The sequence below is a fragment of the Rosa rugosa genome, chromosome 3 (assembly GCF_958449725.1).
Source record: "Rosa rugosa chromosome 3, drRosRugo1.1, whole genome shotgun sequence".
Lineage (NCBI taxonomy): Eukaryota > Viridiplantae > Streptophyta > Magnoliopsida > Rosales > Rosaceae > Rosa > Rosa rugosa.
In genome coordinates this window covers 3279949-3297020 of record NC_084822.1, presented here as the reverse complement: position 1 = coordinate 3297020, position 17072 = coordinate 3279949, and the positions used below count along the sequence as shown (strand labels likewise).

General features: G+C 39.1%; 1 protein-coding gene and 1 pseudogene across 1 annotated transcript; both read left to right on the top strand.

The window, feature by feature from the left end:
• Window positions 1-5398: 5398 nt before the first annotated feature.
• Window positions 5399-6600, top strand: LOC133737026 (tubulin alpha-1 chain-like; annotated as a pseudogene).
• Window positions 6601-14288: 7688 nt separating this feature from the next.
• LOC133736137 (uncharacterized) lies at window positions 14289-14711 on the top strand. The gene has a single exon (XM_062163575.1). It carries the CDS (start codon window positions 14289-14291, stop codon window positions 14709-14711), a length of 423 nt encoding a protein of 140 aa, XP_062019559.1.
• Window positions 14712-17072: the final 2361 nt, after the last annotated feature.

Below are 17072 nucleotides of genomic sequence, written 5' to 3'. Positions count from 1 at the left end.
AAAATTTCTTGTTGAGCCATTGAACAATTTAACTGTAAATAATCATTCATAATAACACCAGAACCAATTTGAACAGAATTTTTAGAAATAAGAATTCCATTACTATCCATAACAAGTCTACAACCAGATTTTACTAAAAGAGAAACTGAAACCAAATTTCTTCTCATGGAAGGTACATAAAAAACATTGTCCAGAACTAATAATTTTCCTAATCCTAAATCGAGCTTTAAGGTTCCAATAGCCTTGACTGCCACTCTCATGCCGTTGCCTACACACAGGTTCACTTCATCACTTTTTGGGATTCTCCTCCTTATGAATCCCTGCAAAGAATTAGTAATATGAATAGGTGAGCCTGAATCTATCCACCAAGACTGTGGTTCAACATTTATAAGATTAATTTCTAAGGAAAAAACTGTATTAGAAAAAATCTTACCCTTTTTGGCTAACCAATTCTTATAGCCAGTGCAGTCCTTTTTCATGTGTCCTACTCTTTTGCAAAAGTAGCACTTGAACCTGAATGGCCTGTTTTCCTTGGCCACTGCAGCTGTTGAACTCTTAGTTATGGCTTTGGTAGGCTTGAGCTTGTTCTGGGGCTTTTTCCTTTTAGGCTTCTCAATGAGGTTAATGGTTGTAGCAGGTTCCTTTTCTTCCTTGATCCTAGATTCCTCATCCACACAGATGGATATAAGTGCATCTAGAGTCCAATTTCCCTTTTGAGAGTTGTAACTGGTCCTAAGATGACTAAAACTGTTAGGCAAGGAATGTAGTGCATAATGCACTACCTGCTCATCCCTAACCCCCATCAAGAGCTCTCTGAGTCTGCCATTTATATTGATCATCTTCATAATATGCTCTCTAACTCCCCCTGAACCCATGTACTTTAGATCATGAAACTCCTTGGTTAGCCTAGCTGCTTCTGCTTTTTCACTTTCTTTAAACTTAGCACCTATGAGTTCCAGAAAATCTGATGCTAGCTCAGGCTCTTCTATACTTCCCCTGACAGTCTTAGACATAGATGTTCTAATGAGGTTCTTAGCCATTCTATTGGATCTATGCCACTTCTTGTAAAGGTCAGTATCTTTCTTGGTGCTCTTTTCATTTAACTCTTCAGGCTTATCCTCAGTAAAGCAGTAGTCTATGTTCTCATGCATTCCCATATAATTTTCCACAGAGTCTAGCCAAGCTCTATAGTTGGTTCCAGTTAACATCAAGACACTGTTCAAGTTCATGTAAGAGTTACCTAAGGAGCAAAACAAAAATTCGAGTGAGTTCTCAGTTTGTAAAGAAAATATGTTTAAGTTTTCTGTGTTTTATTTAGCTTTAAGTAACCAAAACAAGAACATACAGAAAACCTAAACAACCATACTTGCATTCATGTCAGTCCATAACAAAAACAATATTAAGCATCACTTTTGAGCAGAAACTTAATATCCTGGAGTTCTTTATCAATATGCCATGTTCAATGAAAACAAGTTATCCAAAGAAATTTATCCACATCTTTAGACAGAAGAAAAATTTCTAAGTATCCGTATTTATTTTCATCTAGCATGCATACTGCTGTTTTGTATTCTAAAACCATACTTTACCACTTCTTTGGAAGATAAAACTGAAGCATAGTTTTAAAACACAAAACACAATTTCAGTTTTGTTACTCGATCAGGTACAGTTACTTGGTCAGTTGCTTGGTCAGTTACTTGACCAGTTACACGTACCTGATCAATGTTTTCTGCCAACATCAATGAAGGATGCTTTGTGCATCATAATCACTTATGCCAACAGAAAACCACAAAACATATGAGCTCTTTTACTTTACATTCTATCCAGATTCATCCTTGTAAGAAAATTAAGCTCTTGTATCTGTCAACTTTAACGTGTAAACAAAATCTGGGAGATTTCTGTTCTTCATACAATTTTACACAATCACAGATACAATACCATATCATCAATCAATTCAACATGCATATTCAAGCATAACCAAAATTGATTCGATTCCAAGAAACCACAGAACAATCAAGAAATTGTAAATTTCATCCGGTCACCATCTACTCTAGCCTAACGCACGCCGGGAATGCAACTAGGGTTCTTGAGCACAATCAAAAATTCAATTATCATGCTTTGAACCGAAAACAATTTTCACAGAAAAACCTGTTTTTGCTTTTTCCCCAATTTGCTGCTTAAGAAATCATAGCGGAAGCGTGAATTTTATAATTAACCAGATGCAGCAGTCGACTTAAGTAACTTACCTTGATCAGGTACCTGACTAGTTACTTGGTCAGTTACCTGGTCAGTTACTTACTTGGTCAGATACCTGACCAGTTACATGACCAGTGACTTGGTCAGTAACCTGATCAATTACTTGACCCGTAAAGCAAAAAACTCTTAAAAAATTTTATGTTTGTTTTGCAAAACCCTAAAACGATTTTTCATATTTGTGAGCCTATGCTTTGATACCAATTGTAAAACCATAGTTACATGCTCACAACATATGCACAACAATCATAAAAGGATTAAGGCTTACCTTCAGCAATAACAGGCATGGATTCCATCTTATGCAACTGCTTAACTCGATCACTGAATGTGGTCTTCTGTTACTTACCAACTTGCTTCTCAATGGACAGAACAATATGCAATAGTCGTGGTAGTAATCAGGGACCAATTCATCTGTATATATATGAGACTTAAACCTCAAGAAGCTTCCCATTAAAGCATTCCTTGTCGGTTTAGGTTTCACTCTTAGATTCCTAATGTATCACAACTTGTAGCCTTTCTTGTCGACTAAGCAATGGATTACTATCCTTAATGAATTGATACACTATTCATTAAGTTACTAGTATTGATTTACTGTTTGTATCCATGTTAAACTAGGATTGATATTAAGCTAATCATCAATTACTTTATGATGATATGTGTTATGTCCATATTTGATCTTACAAATGTCTCATGCATTTTACCTCTTTGAATAGGTTCACTTCCAACAATGGCTAATTCTTGCGGTTTTGTGTTTTGTGACTTCCATGGGATATGCTGTCTTTGACTGCAACTGCATATGTGAAACGCAGCCAATTACCCTTGTGCAAAATTTCAGCAACCTATGCAACTTAGAGCTTTATTTGCATGCGTAGTTTTAATTTTTAAACATTTGCTAGAGACGTGAGAACATTTCTACATGATAATAGGTCGAATGTGTCCTGCTATATATATGTTGCTGCGCAAAGTGGTTACAAAGCTCTTGCTTGTAAATGATTTTGCTGGAGTTCAGTTTTTGCTACAGAAAGCATGTAGTTTTTTTTTTTTTTTTTTTTTTTATCTGAGACGAATGATATATATATATATATATATATATATATATATATATATATATATATATATATATATATCCTCTGAGTAGCGGTGAAGCTCATTAATAGGGGGCATTTCACGCACGGCGACCCCTCCTCCCCCCGGGCACACAGAAGGCAGATGGCACTTATAACAATGAATATGGACAGCTTGGAACAGGGGATACAGAAACGAGATCACAACACATTTCTGTCCATGGGCTTTTTAGTCTTACTTCCGGGTCTGTATGTCCTATTTGTTTTTGTTCATTTCTTTTAGTCATTTGTACTTGTTCAGCACCACTGTGATTTGTTTGCCTTCTCAAATAGTTGTATCCACTGATGTGTGAAATATGTGTTCTGCAGACCTTATTTTACACCATCATAATTTTCTCGTCTTATGTAGAAGTTTTAGAATCTTTGTGGACCATATTATACTAATAAAAACATGCTACAGAAAGTGCAAATTGGCAGCATGTGCTGGATTGGTCTAAAAAGATTGCTTTAGTCATTAGTTATCGGTGGGATATCTACAGAGCTGCAACTACGTAAGCAATTGCTACTGTTAGACGGTGTTCTTTGGCATTCATTTAGCACATAACAAAGTGCCTAAAGATTGGAAACTTCTTTACGACTTTACCACATAGACAGTTTTGAACACTTAATCATTGCAAATGTTGCTATTGTTCCTCTAGATCTCAGGATGAATCAACTAAATTAGTCATTCTTTTAAGTTTATTTTGTCCTTGGAAGCTAGTCATATAAAAATCAGAGAATATCTGTGTCATACATGACCCATCTCATTTTGTCACTTCTATGTTGTAAAAGCTGCATGTAAATTTCTTGTAAAATGATAATGATGATGTAGCTATGCTTGTTGTGACTTACGACCTTAGACCATTTGAAGAAACAGAAGATGTAACTTAGGTATTCACAAAGTATTTTTTATGAGCTTTCCTTAATTAGTAGTAACCTGTTCTTGTGAGGCTGAATTAGACTTCCTTGTCTGTGAAGTTACTTTTGCAGCCAGGAGATATTGATATAATGGCATCAATCACAATTTGAGATCAATTTGCTATATTTAGCTTTCCTGCATTGTTAACTTTGTACTGTAGTTGGGTAAATGAGATAACCATATTTCCTCCATTGTCAATATAAATGCGATGTGGAAAAGTATTCCTTTCCTTATTTTCCTCCAAGTTGGGTTGTTTAACTATAACAGAAGTATGTTATGAAATTTAAGTCTTCGTTTCTTTCTCCATTTATATGTTCTTCTAGTTTGTGTTTGCTAGTTTTGTCTAGCATTTTGTGGATATGAGCTTGGGCCTTGGGTTATCTTTCCTTTTATGGTTTGTGAACTCATCCGTCCCTGGATGTTTATGTGCACTGAGTTCATTTTATTTTTTCACAATAGACTAATAATACAGATGATATGTTAACTTGTGATTTCGTTATTAGTTGAAGCATTCATGTTTTTGAATTGATACATCAATTTCTTCTTGCTTTTGCTGCAGGTACTTGAGATCTCTTATTGTTACTTGCTCTTGTTGACAATTTGCCCTCGAGTTACATCAGAACTTCAGGAGAAAATGTAGTGTCGTGAACAAATTGAGATTAATAGCCATGTTGGGATGCATCTGATGTATAACTGCTCTAATCCAAAAGCGAATTTTGGGAAAGCAAATTCCGTCATGTCAATTTTGTAATGTTTTACCACTCAAAGTAAAAGCCTTTCTTGGAATGTTCATGTTTAGTTGTGGTTCAAGCCTACCTTGCTTACAAGCACAAACCTTGTACAGAAATCCATAGAATTCCTTAATCTTGTTGTGGATCTATTCCTTGCATGTAAATAGAATTGTGTGAGAGTTCCTTGTAGAAATCATGTTTAAATTACTTTCATTGTATAGAACTTGTGTATAAATTACTTCCTTGCATATTTTTTTTTGGGCAAATTACTGGTCACTCCCTCAACTTTTGGGGAGTCGACAGTTCAGTCCCTCGTATCATAATTTTAACAAATAACTCCCTATACATTCAAATCTCACACAATTTGGTCCAAAATGACCATTTTACCCTCACTTCTTTTTTTTCTTTTCTTTTTTTTCTATCCTCTCTCTCACTTCCTCTTTTTTTTTTTTTCTATCCTCTCTCTCACTTCCTCTTCGACTCAGGTCATTAATCAAGTGTGAATCACATCTGCCGTAATTTGAAATCACATCTGCATTAATCAAGTTGAAATCACATCTGCATTAATCAAGTGTGAATCACATCTGCCATAATTTCAAGTGTGATTCAGACCCTACAAATCCAACTTCTCCAACGCCAATTTCAAGTGTTCCGGAGAAAATGGAGGTTTTCCATTCCACGCTCCCCGTCTCCGCCATCATGGACGGGCTCGAGAAGATACGCCGTAAGGAAAACGGCATTCCGCTTGGCCAAATGCAGAGTGACAAGACCGTCGGCGGTGGAGACGACGCCTTCAACACTTTCTTCAATGAAACCGGAGCCGGATTGCACGTCCCCCGCGTCGTGTTCCTGGATCTGGAGCCCACCGTCATCAACGAGGAGGACCGGAACTTACCGGCTGTTCCACCCCGAGCAGCTCATCAGCGGCAAAGAGGACGCCGCCAATAACTTTGCCAGAGGCCATTACACAATTGGGAAGGAGATTGTGGATCGGATCCGGAAGCTTGCGGACAACTGTACTGGGCTTCAAGGGTTTCTAGTGTCCCATGCCGTCGGAGGTGGGCTTGGATCTCTGCTCTTGGAGAGGCTCTCTGTGGACTATGGGAAGAAATCTAAGCTTGGATTCACTGTTTACCCATCTCCTCAGGTCTCAACCTCTGTTGTTGAGCCTTATAACAGTGTTTTGTCCACTCGCTCGCTCTGGGAGCACACTGATGTGGCTGTGCTTCTGGACAATGAAGCCATCAATGATATCTGCCGCAGATTGCTTGACATTGAGCGACCTACCTACACCAATCTCAACAGGCTTGTTTCTCAGGTCATTTCCTCACTCACTGCTTCTCTGCTATTTGATCTGAGTCGAAGAGGAAGTGAGAGAGAGGATAGAAAAAAAAGAAAAGAAAAAAAAGAAGTGAGGGTAAAATGGTCATTTTGAACCAAATTGTGTGAGATTTGAATGTATAGGGAGTTATTTGTTAAAATTATGATACGAGGGACTGAACTGTCGACTCCCCAAAAGTTGAGGGAGTGACCAGTAATTTGCCCTTTTTTTTTAATATTTTTTTTTGAAGAATATCATGTCTGTTTTAGGGAATAAGAAATTGAGAGGAAATTGCTGTGTATTCTCATTGATAATAGGGGCCTTTTTATATAGAGGATTACAATGCATAGAATCACAATCGTACAAGGAAAGTAATCGTACATTGAATAAGAATCTAGATCCTTCTAATTTAACCATATTACCACTAGGTCAAGTAACCTAGAGTTTGGGCCAAACACATAAAAGAGATTTCCTTAAACACTCCCCTTTGTGTTGCCCAAACGCGGTGCTTCTCTCGTTGCCTCGTTAAAAACCTTGACGAGTAACAAAAATCCAGTGGGACAAAAATAACATCGGTCGAAGGGGAAAAAGAACACAACACACCCTTCACGTTTCGAGACCATACATGTAAACATCTCCCCTTGATGTCTGCATCTCCCCCTGATGACAACGGTCATGGGAGTTCGGATAACTTCCGCAAACGATGCTACCAACATGTTTCTCGAAAGTGGAATTTAGGCAATGACTTAGTGAGTAAGCCTGCCACACTGTCCTCAGATTGAACCTAGTTCACTTTGATCTTGAGGAGAGTCTGTTGTTGCTGATTATCCTTGGTGTTGTCGCTTTTGATGTAGCCTTGCTTCATTTGTGTAGGCTCATTTGTGGTAAACTTCAAACCACAACTTTTTGAACATGCGTAATTATGGATCCAATCCATATACATTCACGAACCACTTCGTGAAGAGCAATGATCTCTGCATTATTCGAAGATATAGCGACTAGGGTCTATTTCTGTAGACCTCCAAGATATCACTGTCTTTACCCATGGTGAACAATTAACCAGTTTGGGAATGACCTTTGTATGGGTAAGAGAGATACCCAATATCAGCAAAACCTTCCAAAACACATGTCGTTTTGGGATGGGGATAATGGACGCAGGCCAGTGTTGGCGGCGTTCCTGGTGTGTGATGAGTTTGAATCCATCGTCTCTCTGTAGGGATAGAACAAGCCCATATCAATCGTACATCTCAAGTAATGAAGGATATCTTTTACACCAATCTAATGGCGTCGCGTTGGCGCAGAGCTATCTCTTAGCTAACAAGTTCATGGTAAATGAGATGTACGGTCTTGTGCATTGAGCTAGGTACAATAATGCGCCTATTGTACTTAACTAGGGCATTTCTGCCCCTAGCGCATCTTCGTCATCATCCTTCGAACGAAGAGGATCCTTTTCAGGATCAAGACTACGGACGATCATGGGGGTGCTTGAAGGTTTGACATTGTCAAAATGCCTAAGCATCTATCAACACGATGCTCAAGTTCCAAACCGAGACATAATCGTGTTCTCCCATAATCCTTCATCTCAAAATCGGATTTCAAGTGTTCAGCGGTTTCCCTTAACTCTTTAAGGGCTTCTAATGAAGATCATGTCCAACATGAACCGCGATAGAATCCGAAACTTGTTATGGAAACGCGTGGGCATATCCCTTCCCAATCAAGTAGTCACTTTAGTGAGCGTTTCAACCTCTTTGTAAACGTGCTCCATGGTCTAGAGCTACTTGACTTGGGTAAATGAAGTTCACCATGAACCTTTATGTATATTCCGTATCTAGATCCCTATAGAGATACGTAGTGACCACATTTGTAAGCTGCATGTTCAGTTATTCGGAAACTACCAAACTGACAGGGTAGTTGAGTGCAATGACATCCATTACGAGAGAATATGTCTCATCGTAGTCAATTCCAGGGCGTTTTATGAGAAGCCTTGCGCCATAAGGCGAGATTACCATATCTTTTTCTCACTACGCTTTCTAACGAAGACCCATTAGTCAATAGGCTTTATGTTAGGAGGTGTTGGCATCACTGGCTCAAAAACCTTCCTCTTTGTTAGAGAATCCAACTTAACTTGGATCGCATCTTTCCATTTAGGCCAGATTTCTCTACGTTGGCATTCATTCATCAACGGAGCGTGGTTCGATATCATCTGACTCAACAAACTCATGCACAACGAAATGCGCAACTACATCATCAATTATGATGGAGTTTCTATCCCACGTCTCATGTACACTAGTGTAAGTTTCATAGAGCTCTATATTCTCAAGAATAGGTTCTGACGTTGAGGCGTCCCCCAACGATAACCATAACCAGGAAGATACTCATGAGACGGATTTTGAGTGTTGATGATCAAAGGATTGCAATGTGCCAAATTATCCTTCGAAACCCACGGGCCTCCCATGCATCCTAGCTGGGGCCATGGCCTGTAACGCCAGAGTGCTACTCTCTTTGGCGTTGGCGCCATGCCTACCTCCGTGTAGGGTGGCGCTACATCCTCTTGTAGGGACGTCCTTCCTTGCAGGCATGTTTGCAGCATATGCTGACGTAGCAGTGGTCCCTGTGCTGACGTGGTTGTGGGTCCTCTGCTGACGTGGCAGTGGGCCTCTGCCTTGGGTTTCTTGGGCTTGTGGGCTTCTTTTCCTTTCCCTTTTTTTTTCTTTTTTTTTCTTCTTCTTTCTTTTCTGCCGGTTCAAGGTGCAGCTGCTCAGGTGGCCGGTTCAAGTATTTTTAGGCCGGTTTTTGGACCTTTTCTTCCGGTTCCTGAAACTTCAGATCAAGAGGCTTCTGCTACCAAAATTTGGTGGAAATTGAAGGTCCGGAAGATGGTGAACCGGTGGAATATTTGCTGCGATTTGTATGGAGCTTCCGGTGGCATGTTCGGTGGGTTTCCGGCCGGTTCTTGGGGTGGGGCCGCCGGTTCTGGACTCCTGGGATCGAGTTCTTCAATGTGTGAGGTGGAGGCAGAAAAGGCTTCAAGGTTTTAAATTCGGATTCAAGGTTTTTAGCTTCTTGAATCAGGGTTTGGCTATTTGTTTCAGGGTTAGGGCTTCGTGCTGATAACGTGTTTTAGGGAATCAGAAATTGAGAGGAAATTGTTGTGTATTCTCATTGATAATAGGGGCCTCTTTATATAGAGGATTACAATGCATAGAATCTCAATCGTATAAGGAAAGTAATCGTACATTGAATAGGAATCTAGATCCTTCTAATTTAACCCTATTACCACTAGGTCAAGTAACCTAGAGTTTGAGCCAAACACATAAAAGAGATTTCCTTAAACAATGTCGATATATTAATAATACTCAGGCCAGAAAGGACCATTACATATCCTCCTTCTACCATCTTTGGGCAGATAAAGAGTTTGTGGTGAAACCACAGCGATACATAGATTAGGTCCGATCATTTGACGGTACCCATGCTCATTTATTCAAAGAAAGCCTATAAACTATGTTACCAATGACAAGTAAATAGGCATAAAACAAAGAAATTTAAAACTAACTTTTCTCCTTGCCCTTAACACTTGGGCTAGGAGGTTTTCCAGGGCAGAGCACGCTAAGCACCTCATCAGCTGCAACCTTCTTCTTTGAAGGGTTTTTGTTTTTCGACCCCAGAGGCCGACCTTTTTTCTTTTTTTGTTCCACCTTGATCAGCTGCATAGATTCCTTAGGGAGTGAGCCTTCCTTAGGAATTAAGACACCCCCTGGAGCTTCAATGAGACCTAGGGATTTAGCAGAAAATTTGGTGTGGAATTCCTGTACTTTCAATTTCTTGGGCACCATAGATGAGCTAGCTGCAGTCTCACCTTCTGTTTGGCTCCAAAACCAGTATGGTACAAACTGTCTCTTTTGAGTGCGTGAGCGTGCCGACACCGTGGGATGCAGTTGTCGGGGAGTCCATTGACCTGACTTCTTGATCAAGCGTTGTGGACGAGGAGAGCACCAACCTCGTCACAAGGCTCTTTTCTCTGCCTTTCGGAAAAGGACTTCTTGCCTTACGGATAAGGGTTTTGGTTGTGATCTCTTCGGGTCACCAAATCGATACTCAACGTTGTAGGTTGAGCAGAGCAATCACTGGGAAGTTTGGAGAAAGCACGGGTTTTGCTAAAGCGTGACTTTAGCTTCGCTGGGTTGCGAGGGCGTCACCCTTGCTTCGCTGGTTTGCAACTAGGTTGCAGGTAGGTTTGCTCCGGAGAGGCTTTGATAATCTGTTTGATTGATTGAAGAGAGTTGTCCTTGATTCGTCCTTGAAACCTGGTATTTATACCTAGGGTTTCGACTGTTCCTTGCCATAGAAAGATTATTGATTGAAGTTTCCTATACAATCTCCGCTACTTGACTCCAATAAGGGCTCGTTTTCCTTATGGATTTCGGAATGGGTGAAGCTGTAACCCAAACCCAAGTAGGCTTATTTTTGGGCCACAGGTATCGGCCCGCTGTGCTAAATCCCCTAAGGGATCTTGCCAAAATTACTTTTGGGCTCAAACACCTTCATTAAACCAAAGTTTCAGTTTTTTTGGTGATGCATATGGCGATGTAGGCCGGCCTCTTTTCGCCTTGGAGGACTCCACTTCAACAGGGACCAATGCTAAAGCATTTGCATCATCATCCTGCCTTAAGTCCTCACTACGTACCACAATAGGCTTGGGGAGCTTATGCATGACAGGAGTGCCAAACAGGTTACGTGCAACTGGGGGCAGTAGAGGGGTTTGTATTCCCTGAAACCGAAACGTTCCACACTGGAAACGAAGATCAGAAAAACCTGGAAATTGGGATGTCAGAGATTTTCCCGATGTCTTCGAACTGGCAGCAGTTTCATGCACAGTTTGTGCATCAGCATTAGGGCATACTCCTTGCTCATGAAACAAAAGATGGCAATCCCTACATTTTCCACGTAAGTTCTCAAAGAAAAAAGTAATTTCTTTCACTACTCCAGGAATGATTTTGAGAGTTCTCTTCAGAAAAAAAGGATGAGATATGGCATGAGCAACGTGAACCCTAATTTGACCTTTATTGTCAAACAGTCTTTGGTCTAAATCCAGATACTTACCCGCCACAGACGCAATATTCATGATAGTTTTCTTATCTTCTATGGCTAGCGGGATACCTGTGATTTTGACCCAGAAGAAGAGCAGATTCATGGGAATACCGAGTGGATCTTCCAGACCATCATATTGTTGTAGCAGAACCGAGGCTTTGTTGAAATACCACGGCCCTCCCCTTAAGATCTTATTTCGGTCACGTTTCAGATCAAAGGAGAAGGCAAAACGATCTTGGGTACAGTCTTGAACCTTAAAGGCTCCATCAGTGACCCAAATGCGTCTGAAATGGCGAAGCAGAACTTGAGTGCCTTGCATATAGATATGTATAAACTCAACGTAATAGTATGACCAAGACTTGAACTTGCACACTTGCAGATAATATGTAATTGCATTTGGAGGTAAAGAATTTCAATTCTAGTACACGTTACAGATAAACACTGTCTAATGAGGAAATTGGCATTATTTTTCTTATCCTAACTTCAAAGTTAGTGCAAGTACTTGATATGACCAGATTAAAGCGTCTATATATACTGAATATTAGACAAACGGGGACTAGGCTTCAATCATATTGATAACTTGATGCTGAATTCGGTGTGTAACATTCCCATCAAATTTCTGATAAACTACCACTTTTCATTTCTACTCCGGTGATGACAAGAGCTTTGGATTTGGTCACCATGCCATCTCTTTACAATGTGTTTCAACATCCAGATTCCTCCAATGCCAACAAAAAAAAAAAAAAAAAAAGGCTTTCAATGCCAGTCTGCCTTTTTCCCTCTCGTATGGATCATTCATTCGATGCTAATTTTTTCCTCTTCAAGGAAGGTACAAGGAAGTCTTCTCCTTCCAAATGATAGAAAGACAGATAAAAGTGTCAATATAGTCAATTTAAAATCATTTGAGAGAGAGAAAGAGAGAGCAGATACCATGTCAATTTAAAATTATCACAGAATAAAAATATCTCAATTTAGGTCCAAGTTCCAATCATGAGATGAAGTAACTATTTTGTTTGACCTTGCACTCCAATCTAAACCAGAAAAAAAATTGGTCACGCTGTGAATCAACCACCAGTATATTAGTTGTGTGCAATGACCTTGCAATCAACCTAACTAAGAATTAACCTAGAAGCTAGTCAATACATGCATCTAAGCTTATTACAAATTTTGTCTGGTTATCTAAGCTTATATCTCATGCACATTCATTGAGAATTTGCAATTGCTACAAGCAGACATTCCTATTAAAATAACTCGTTACCTTTTCTCTTACTGCTAATATAGTCTGCTTTGTTGAAGAATTGTTTGGTATATCTGTCGTCATTGATTGCAAGGTCATTGCACACAACCTAGCAAACAATTAACCTAGAACAAAATTCTATAGCGAAGAGAAAACATGCATCAATGTTTATAGCTGCATATCATGGTCTTTCTAGTGTATTTTTTCTGCACTAATCTGTTAAACTATTTAAAAACTGGTCTTATCAAAACCAACAGAGAAGTGCGCTGAACAGAAAGCAAAAAACTGATAACAGACAAATGGTACCACAAAGTATGTGCAATAAACTACTTACCTAGCCAAGAAGAAAAAGAGAACAATAAAAGGCTCATCAGCTGAAGATGATGGGTTTGGCATTCATGAATAATATCATCATTTGACTGATGGGTTTGGCATCACTTGAATAACATTCATTTTGGGTTTATTTAGGATTGGAAATATAAAAGTAATTAATAAACAAGAGGATCATCTCAGCTGAAAATTTAAGTCAGCTTGTGCCAAACAAAGTGAAGAAGAGCCATAAAAACCAAGAGAGATTGGGTGATGTATGGGATCAAAGCTGTATATAGGCCTACATAGTAATAAATGTACACCAGAACTCTATGAAATACAATTCATTGGCTCTTCAGCTCAACCGCCCAACTTTACTACTCTTGACTCATAAACCCCACAGCTGGTGGCTTCAAATTGCCAAAGCTGCTTGATCTAAACCTACTAAGGCTTGGTTTCAGTCAGCAAAGCTCACTATCACTCAAGAGCAGTCACCTCAACTTTATAAACCTTTTCATCCATCTGCCTACTACAAAGACCAAAATAATGGAGATTGTTTTGACATGTAAGTATCACATCATAACCAAACTCTGTAACTGTAAAGCAAAACTCTATCTGGAAATTTGTATTATGCAAGTCATAATAGCAGCGTATAGTTTGTATAGAAGAAGAAGCAAATCAGAAGAAATCATTAGTTATTCTCAGGACTAGACTCTGGCACATAAATTTATATATATTCCGAATCTCTACAAAATCTTCTTGTAAATAGATCCCAACCAACAACCAGCTCAGAGACATAAAGACAGTACATGGTTTCCAACTGCATACCTCAAGTTTTTCATGAAGCCGATTTTGGAGTTCTACCTGCAACCGCAATGCCTCAGTAATACCCATATTGCTCCTGCAGGTACACAGGAAAAAGTTTCAAGTTCATTACAATTTAATAGCTCACAGATAAACCAGTAGACAGATTGGTGAAATGTTTTTTCAGTAGCTACCAATACATTGAATTTGCATATTCGAATTCAAAAATTTCAACCAATTAACGAAAATATGGTAATAACAACCAGTAACTAGAGCTGTTCAAAAACTTTTAGCTTTCTTATATAAAATAGTTTGGTCCTACAAGTGGGACAGTCTCTCAATTAATCGTGCGACGCTGACATACATGAAACTTTCTTCGAATGAGGTTTATTCAACTTCTTCTGCATGGAATGCTCTTCGTTTTTCTAGGCCTATTGTTCCTTGGTATCATTTAGTCTAGTTTGGTAGTTGTGTTCCTAGATGGAGCTTCATCTTATGGCTTGCTATTAGAGGAAGGTTATCAACTATGGATTGTGTAAGATTTTGTTCTCCTCTTGCTGCCCATGACTGTGCTTTTTGTCTTGCTGCTGATGAGACTCACAACCATCTTTTCTTTGAGTGTGTTTATACCTCTGGCATTTGGACTCACAGTTTGTCTAAATGTGATGTGAGTAATCCTCTCCTCTCTTTGCAGCATTTCATTCCTTGGGCTGCTGCTAACTGGAAGGGTAAATCTTTATCTGTTGCAATAAAAAAGTTTGCATTGCAAGCTGCAGTTTATGCTATCTGGTGCGAGAGAAATAACCGCAAGTTCCGTAACGAAAGCCTCCCTTCTGCTGTTGTGTTCAAGGCAATTGTGGAGTCCATGCAGTTATGCTTATTGTCTTGGAAGATCCCTCCTTCTCCTTCTAACAGTTATATTATTCATGAGTGGAGACTCCCTTCTTAATGGGGCCATCTCTGGGATGTATAGCTGTTAGGTTGTTTGTGTTTGTTTCCCTTTGTTTTTCTGTTCCCTCTTTGCCGAGGGTGTTGCTTTGTTAGCTTTTTTAGTTAATGTTCCTTGTTGCTTGTTGGCTTTGTTTAAAGCCAGGTTTCTTCTATATATTCATTCATTAACCAAAAAAAAAAAAATATACATGAAACTTTTCTAACAGACATAGCAATGGTTTCGAAATACAGAACATAAAAGAGGAAAAAAAGTTTTGAGATAAAAGTAAGATACATGATCTTCAATTTTTTAGGTGAGAAAAAATAGATACATTTTGCCATTCAAACTGATTCCAAAGTAAAAAACTAAACATGGGTTTGTAACTTTCCGCAAGAAATTACAAACCTTAATATCAATATCACTGCAAACATGCAAGCCACAAAAGCCCAATTTGAGATCAAGCCATTTTCACAGACAGAATAAGCAAATTTGGTGAAAAAGGAATACCAATCAGAACACCAAGAAAGGTTAACACTCCAAAGCAACCTTAGAAGCAGTATTGAAGAAACAGCAGGGAGATTTGGTGAAGTAGCACTTATCTTATTTAGCATCTGCAGTCACAAACAGTCACCTGTGAGCACACACAATTTCATATATTAGAAACTAACAACCGACCCAGAATATACTAGTAAGAAACCATAGATAGGTCTAGTCTTGCATTCTCAAGCAATTTCCAAATCCGAAACAGGTATTTAAAGATCATGAATTTACAGCAGAAGGATCCAATTCACAACGAATTGATGCTTGGTTTCGAAGAAGATGATATGCATCCACAAAAGGCAGCAAAGTAAAAAAAACAATGCCTCAAACTTGGACTCTGACTAACCTCAAAACTTTCTGAGTGTCTGGGTGATTCTTCTTCTTCTTCAGAGTAAGATCAAGGACTCAAAATCGATCAAACCTTTCACCCCGTAATCACTACAGGCAGAAGAGAACATTTCAAGACAGTCAATGATATGCAATTCTCAAAATTCCGAATACATACAACCTCTACAATTCTAGACACAAACGTTATCAACACTTTCAGTCAAACCATAATGTAACCTATATTTAGCAAAAAAGCCAATAGCACATCAAGATCATACACCAAGGTCTAGCTGAACCAATAACCTGAAACCACATTCCAAGCTAAGCAATTCTCATAAGGCAAATCAGCATCAACTAGATTTGCTTAAAAATTAAAGGAATAATCCTTCTGATTCTACTAACACAAAGACTAAAGCTAATAAGTGAAATTGCACAGGCTGCTTATCACGCCCCTGATTTTTAACACAAATAAAATCGATATATAACCCCATAATTATACATGCGTGAACGTTCAGCCATCAATACCAAATATCTGGAAAACTTTTTCCCTTATACAACATACATATTGATGTCCCGAACCCACTATGTCCATATTGACCCGCTCCACAGAGTCATATATTACATAAGCTTACGAATTAAATTGTCAACAACAAAATAATAAGTAAATGCTCCTCAGAGCTTACTACAAGCGGAAGTCATAACAACGGTAAAGTCACAGAATTGGCTTCATACCGTAATGCTGCCAGCACGCCACCTTAGCTTCAGCCACGATTACCCTGACCTGCAGAATTAACCCCTACACCATTCCATTGAATAGTGCACCGGGTTGCCACACAACAAACCCGGTAAGCTTATGAAGCTCGTATGAGTAAACTCAAATCCACAAAGCAAAACACATTTCTTAAGTCACCACAACCTAAACAATGATAAGCACACATCTCACACCAACAACCATCAATTCCATATCCTTCCATATTGTGCTTACATAAGTCAACTGGTGACTAAAGCCTCATGCTCAGATCCTTAATCCTAGCATCCAATTACACAAATTTCTGTCAAACAAGACTTCCTCAAGCAATGTTTGACGCCATCCTAACGCCCTGACGAATTCCAGAATCACACTCATTCCCTCCCCACTGGAAGCTTTTGTCATCAACATGACATCAAAGGTGAAAAGCAATGAATCACCTTCCTATCCTCACCACATAATACTATTCGTCACCACAATGGCCCTTAAGATAAATCAAAGCATCAATCAATAAATCAAGAAGAAAACACGGCAATTACAATTCAAGCAGCAAGCAAAACAATTCATAGTAACCACTGCATATAATTTAGTTCAGGGAGTCACATTAAGTCAAGCAATTCAAGTCAAAGTAGTCATCTTAACCCCACACTCTGACGTTCGTAGGTAACCCCGACTATCACATCAGTCTTCTCGATCATTGTTAACTTAATAACAATTCAGCTCCGCTACCGAGCAGTCATCACACTGATCATCGCACAGATTTC

What these genes read in the sequence shown, in the direction of transcription:
- LOC133736137 (XM_062163575.1), top strand. Translation starts at nt 14,289, where the DNA reads ATGGATTGTGTAAGATTTTGTTCTCCTCTTGCTGCCCATGACTGTGCT.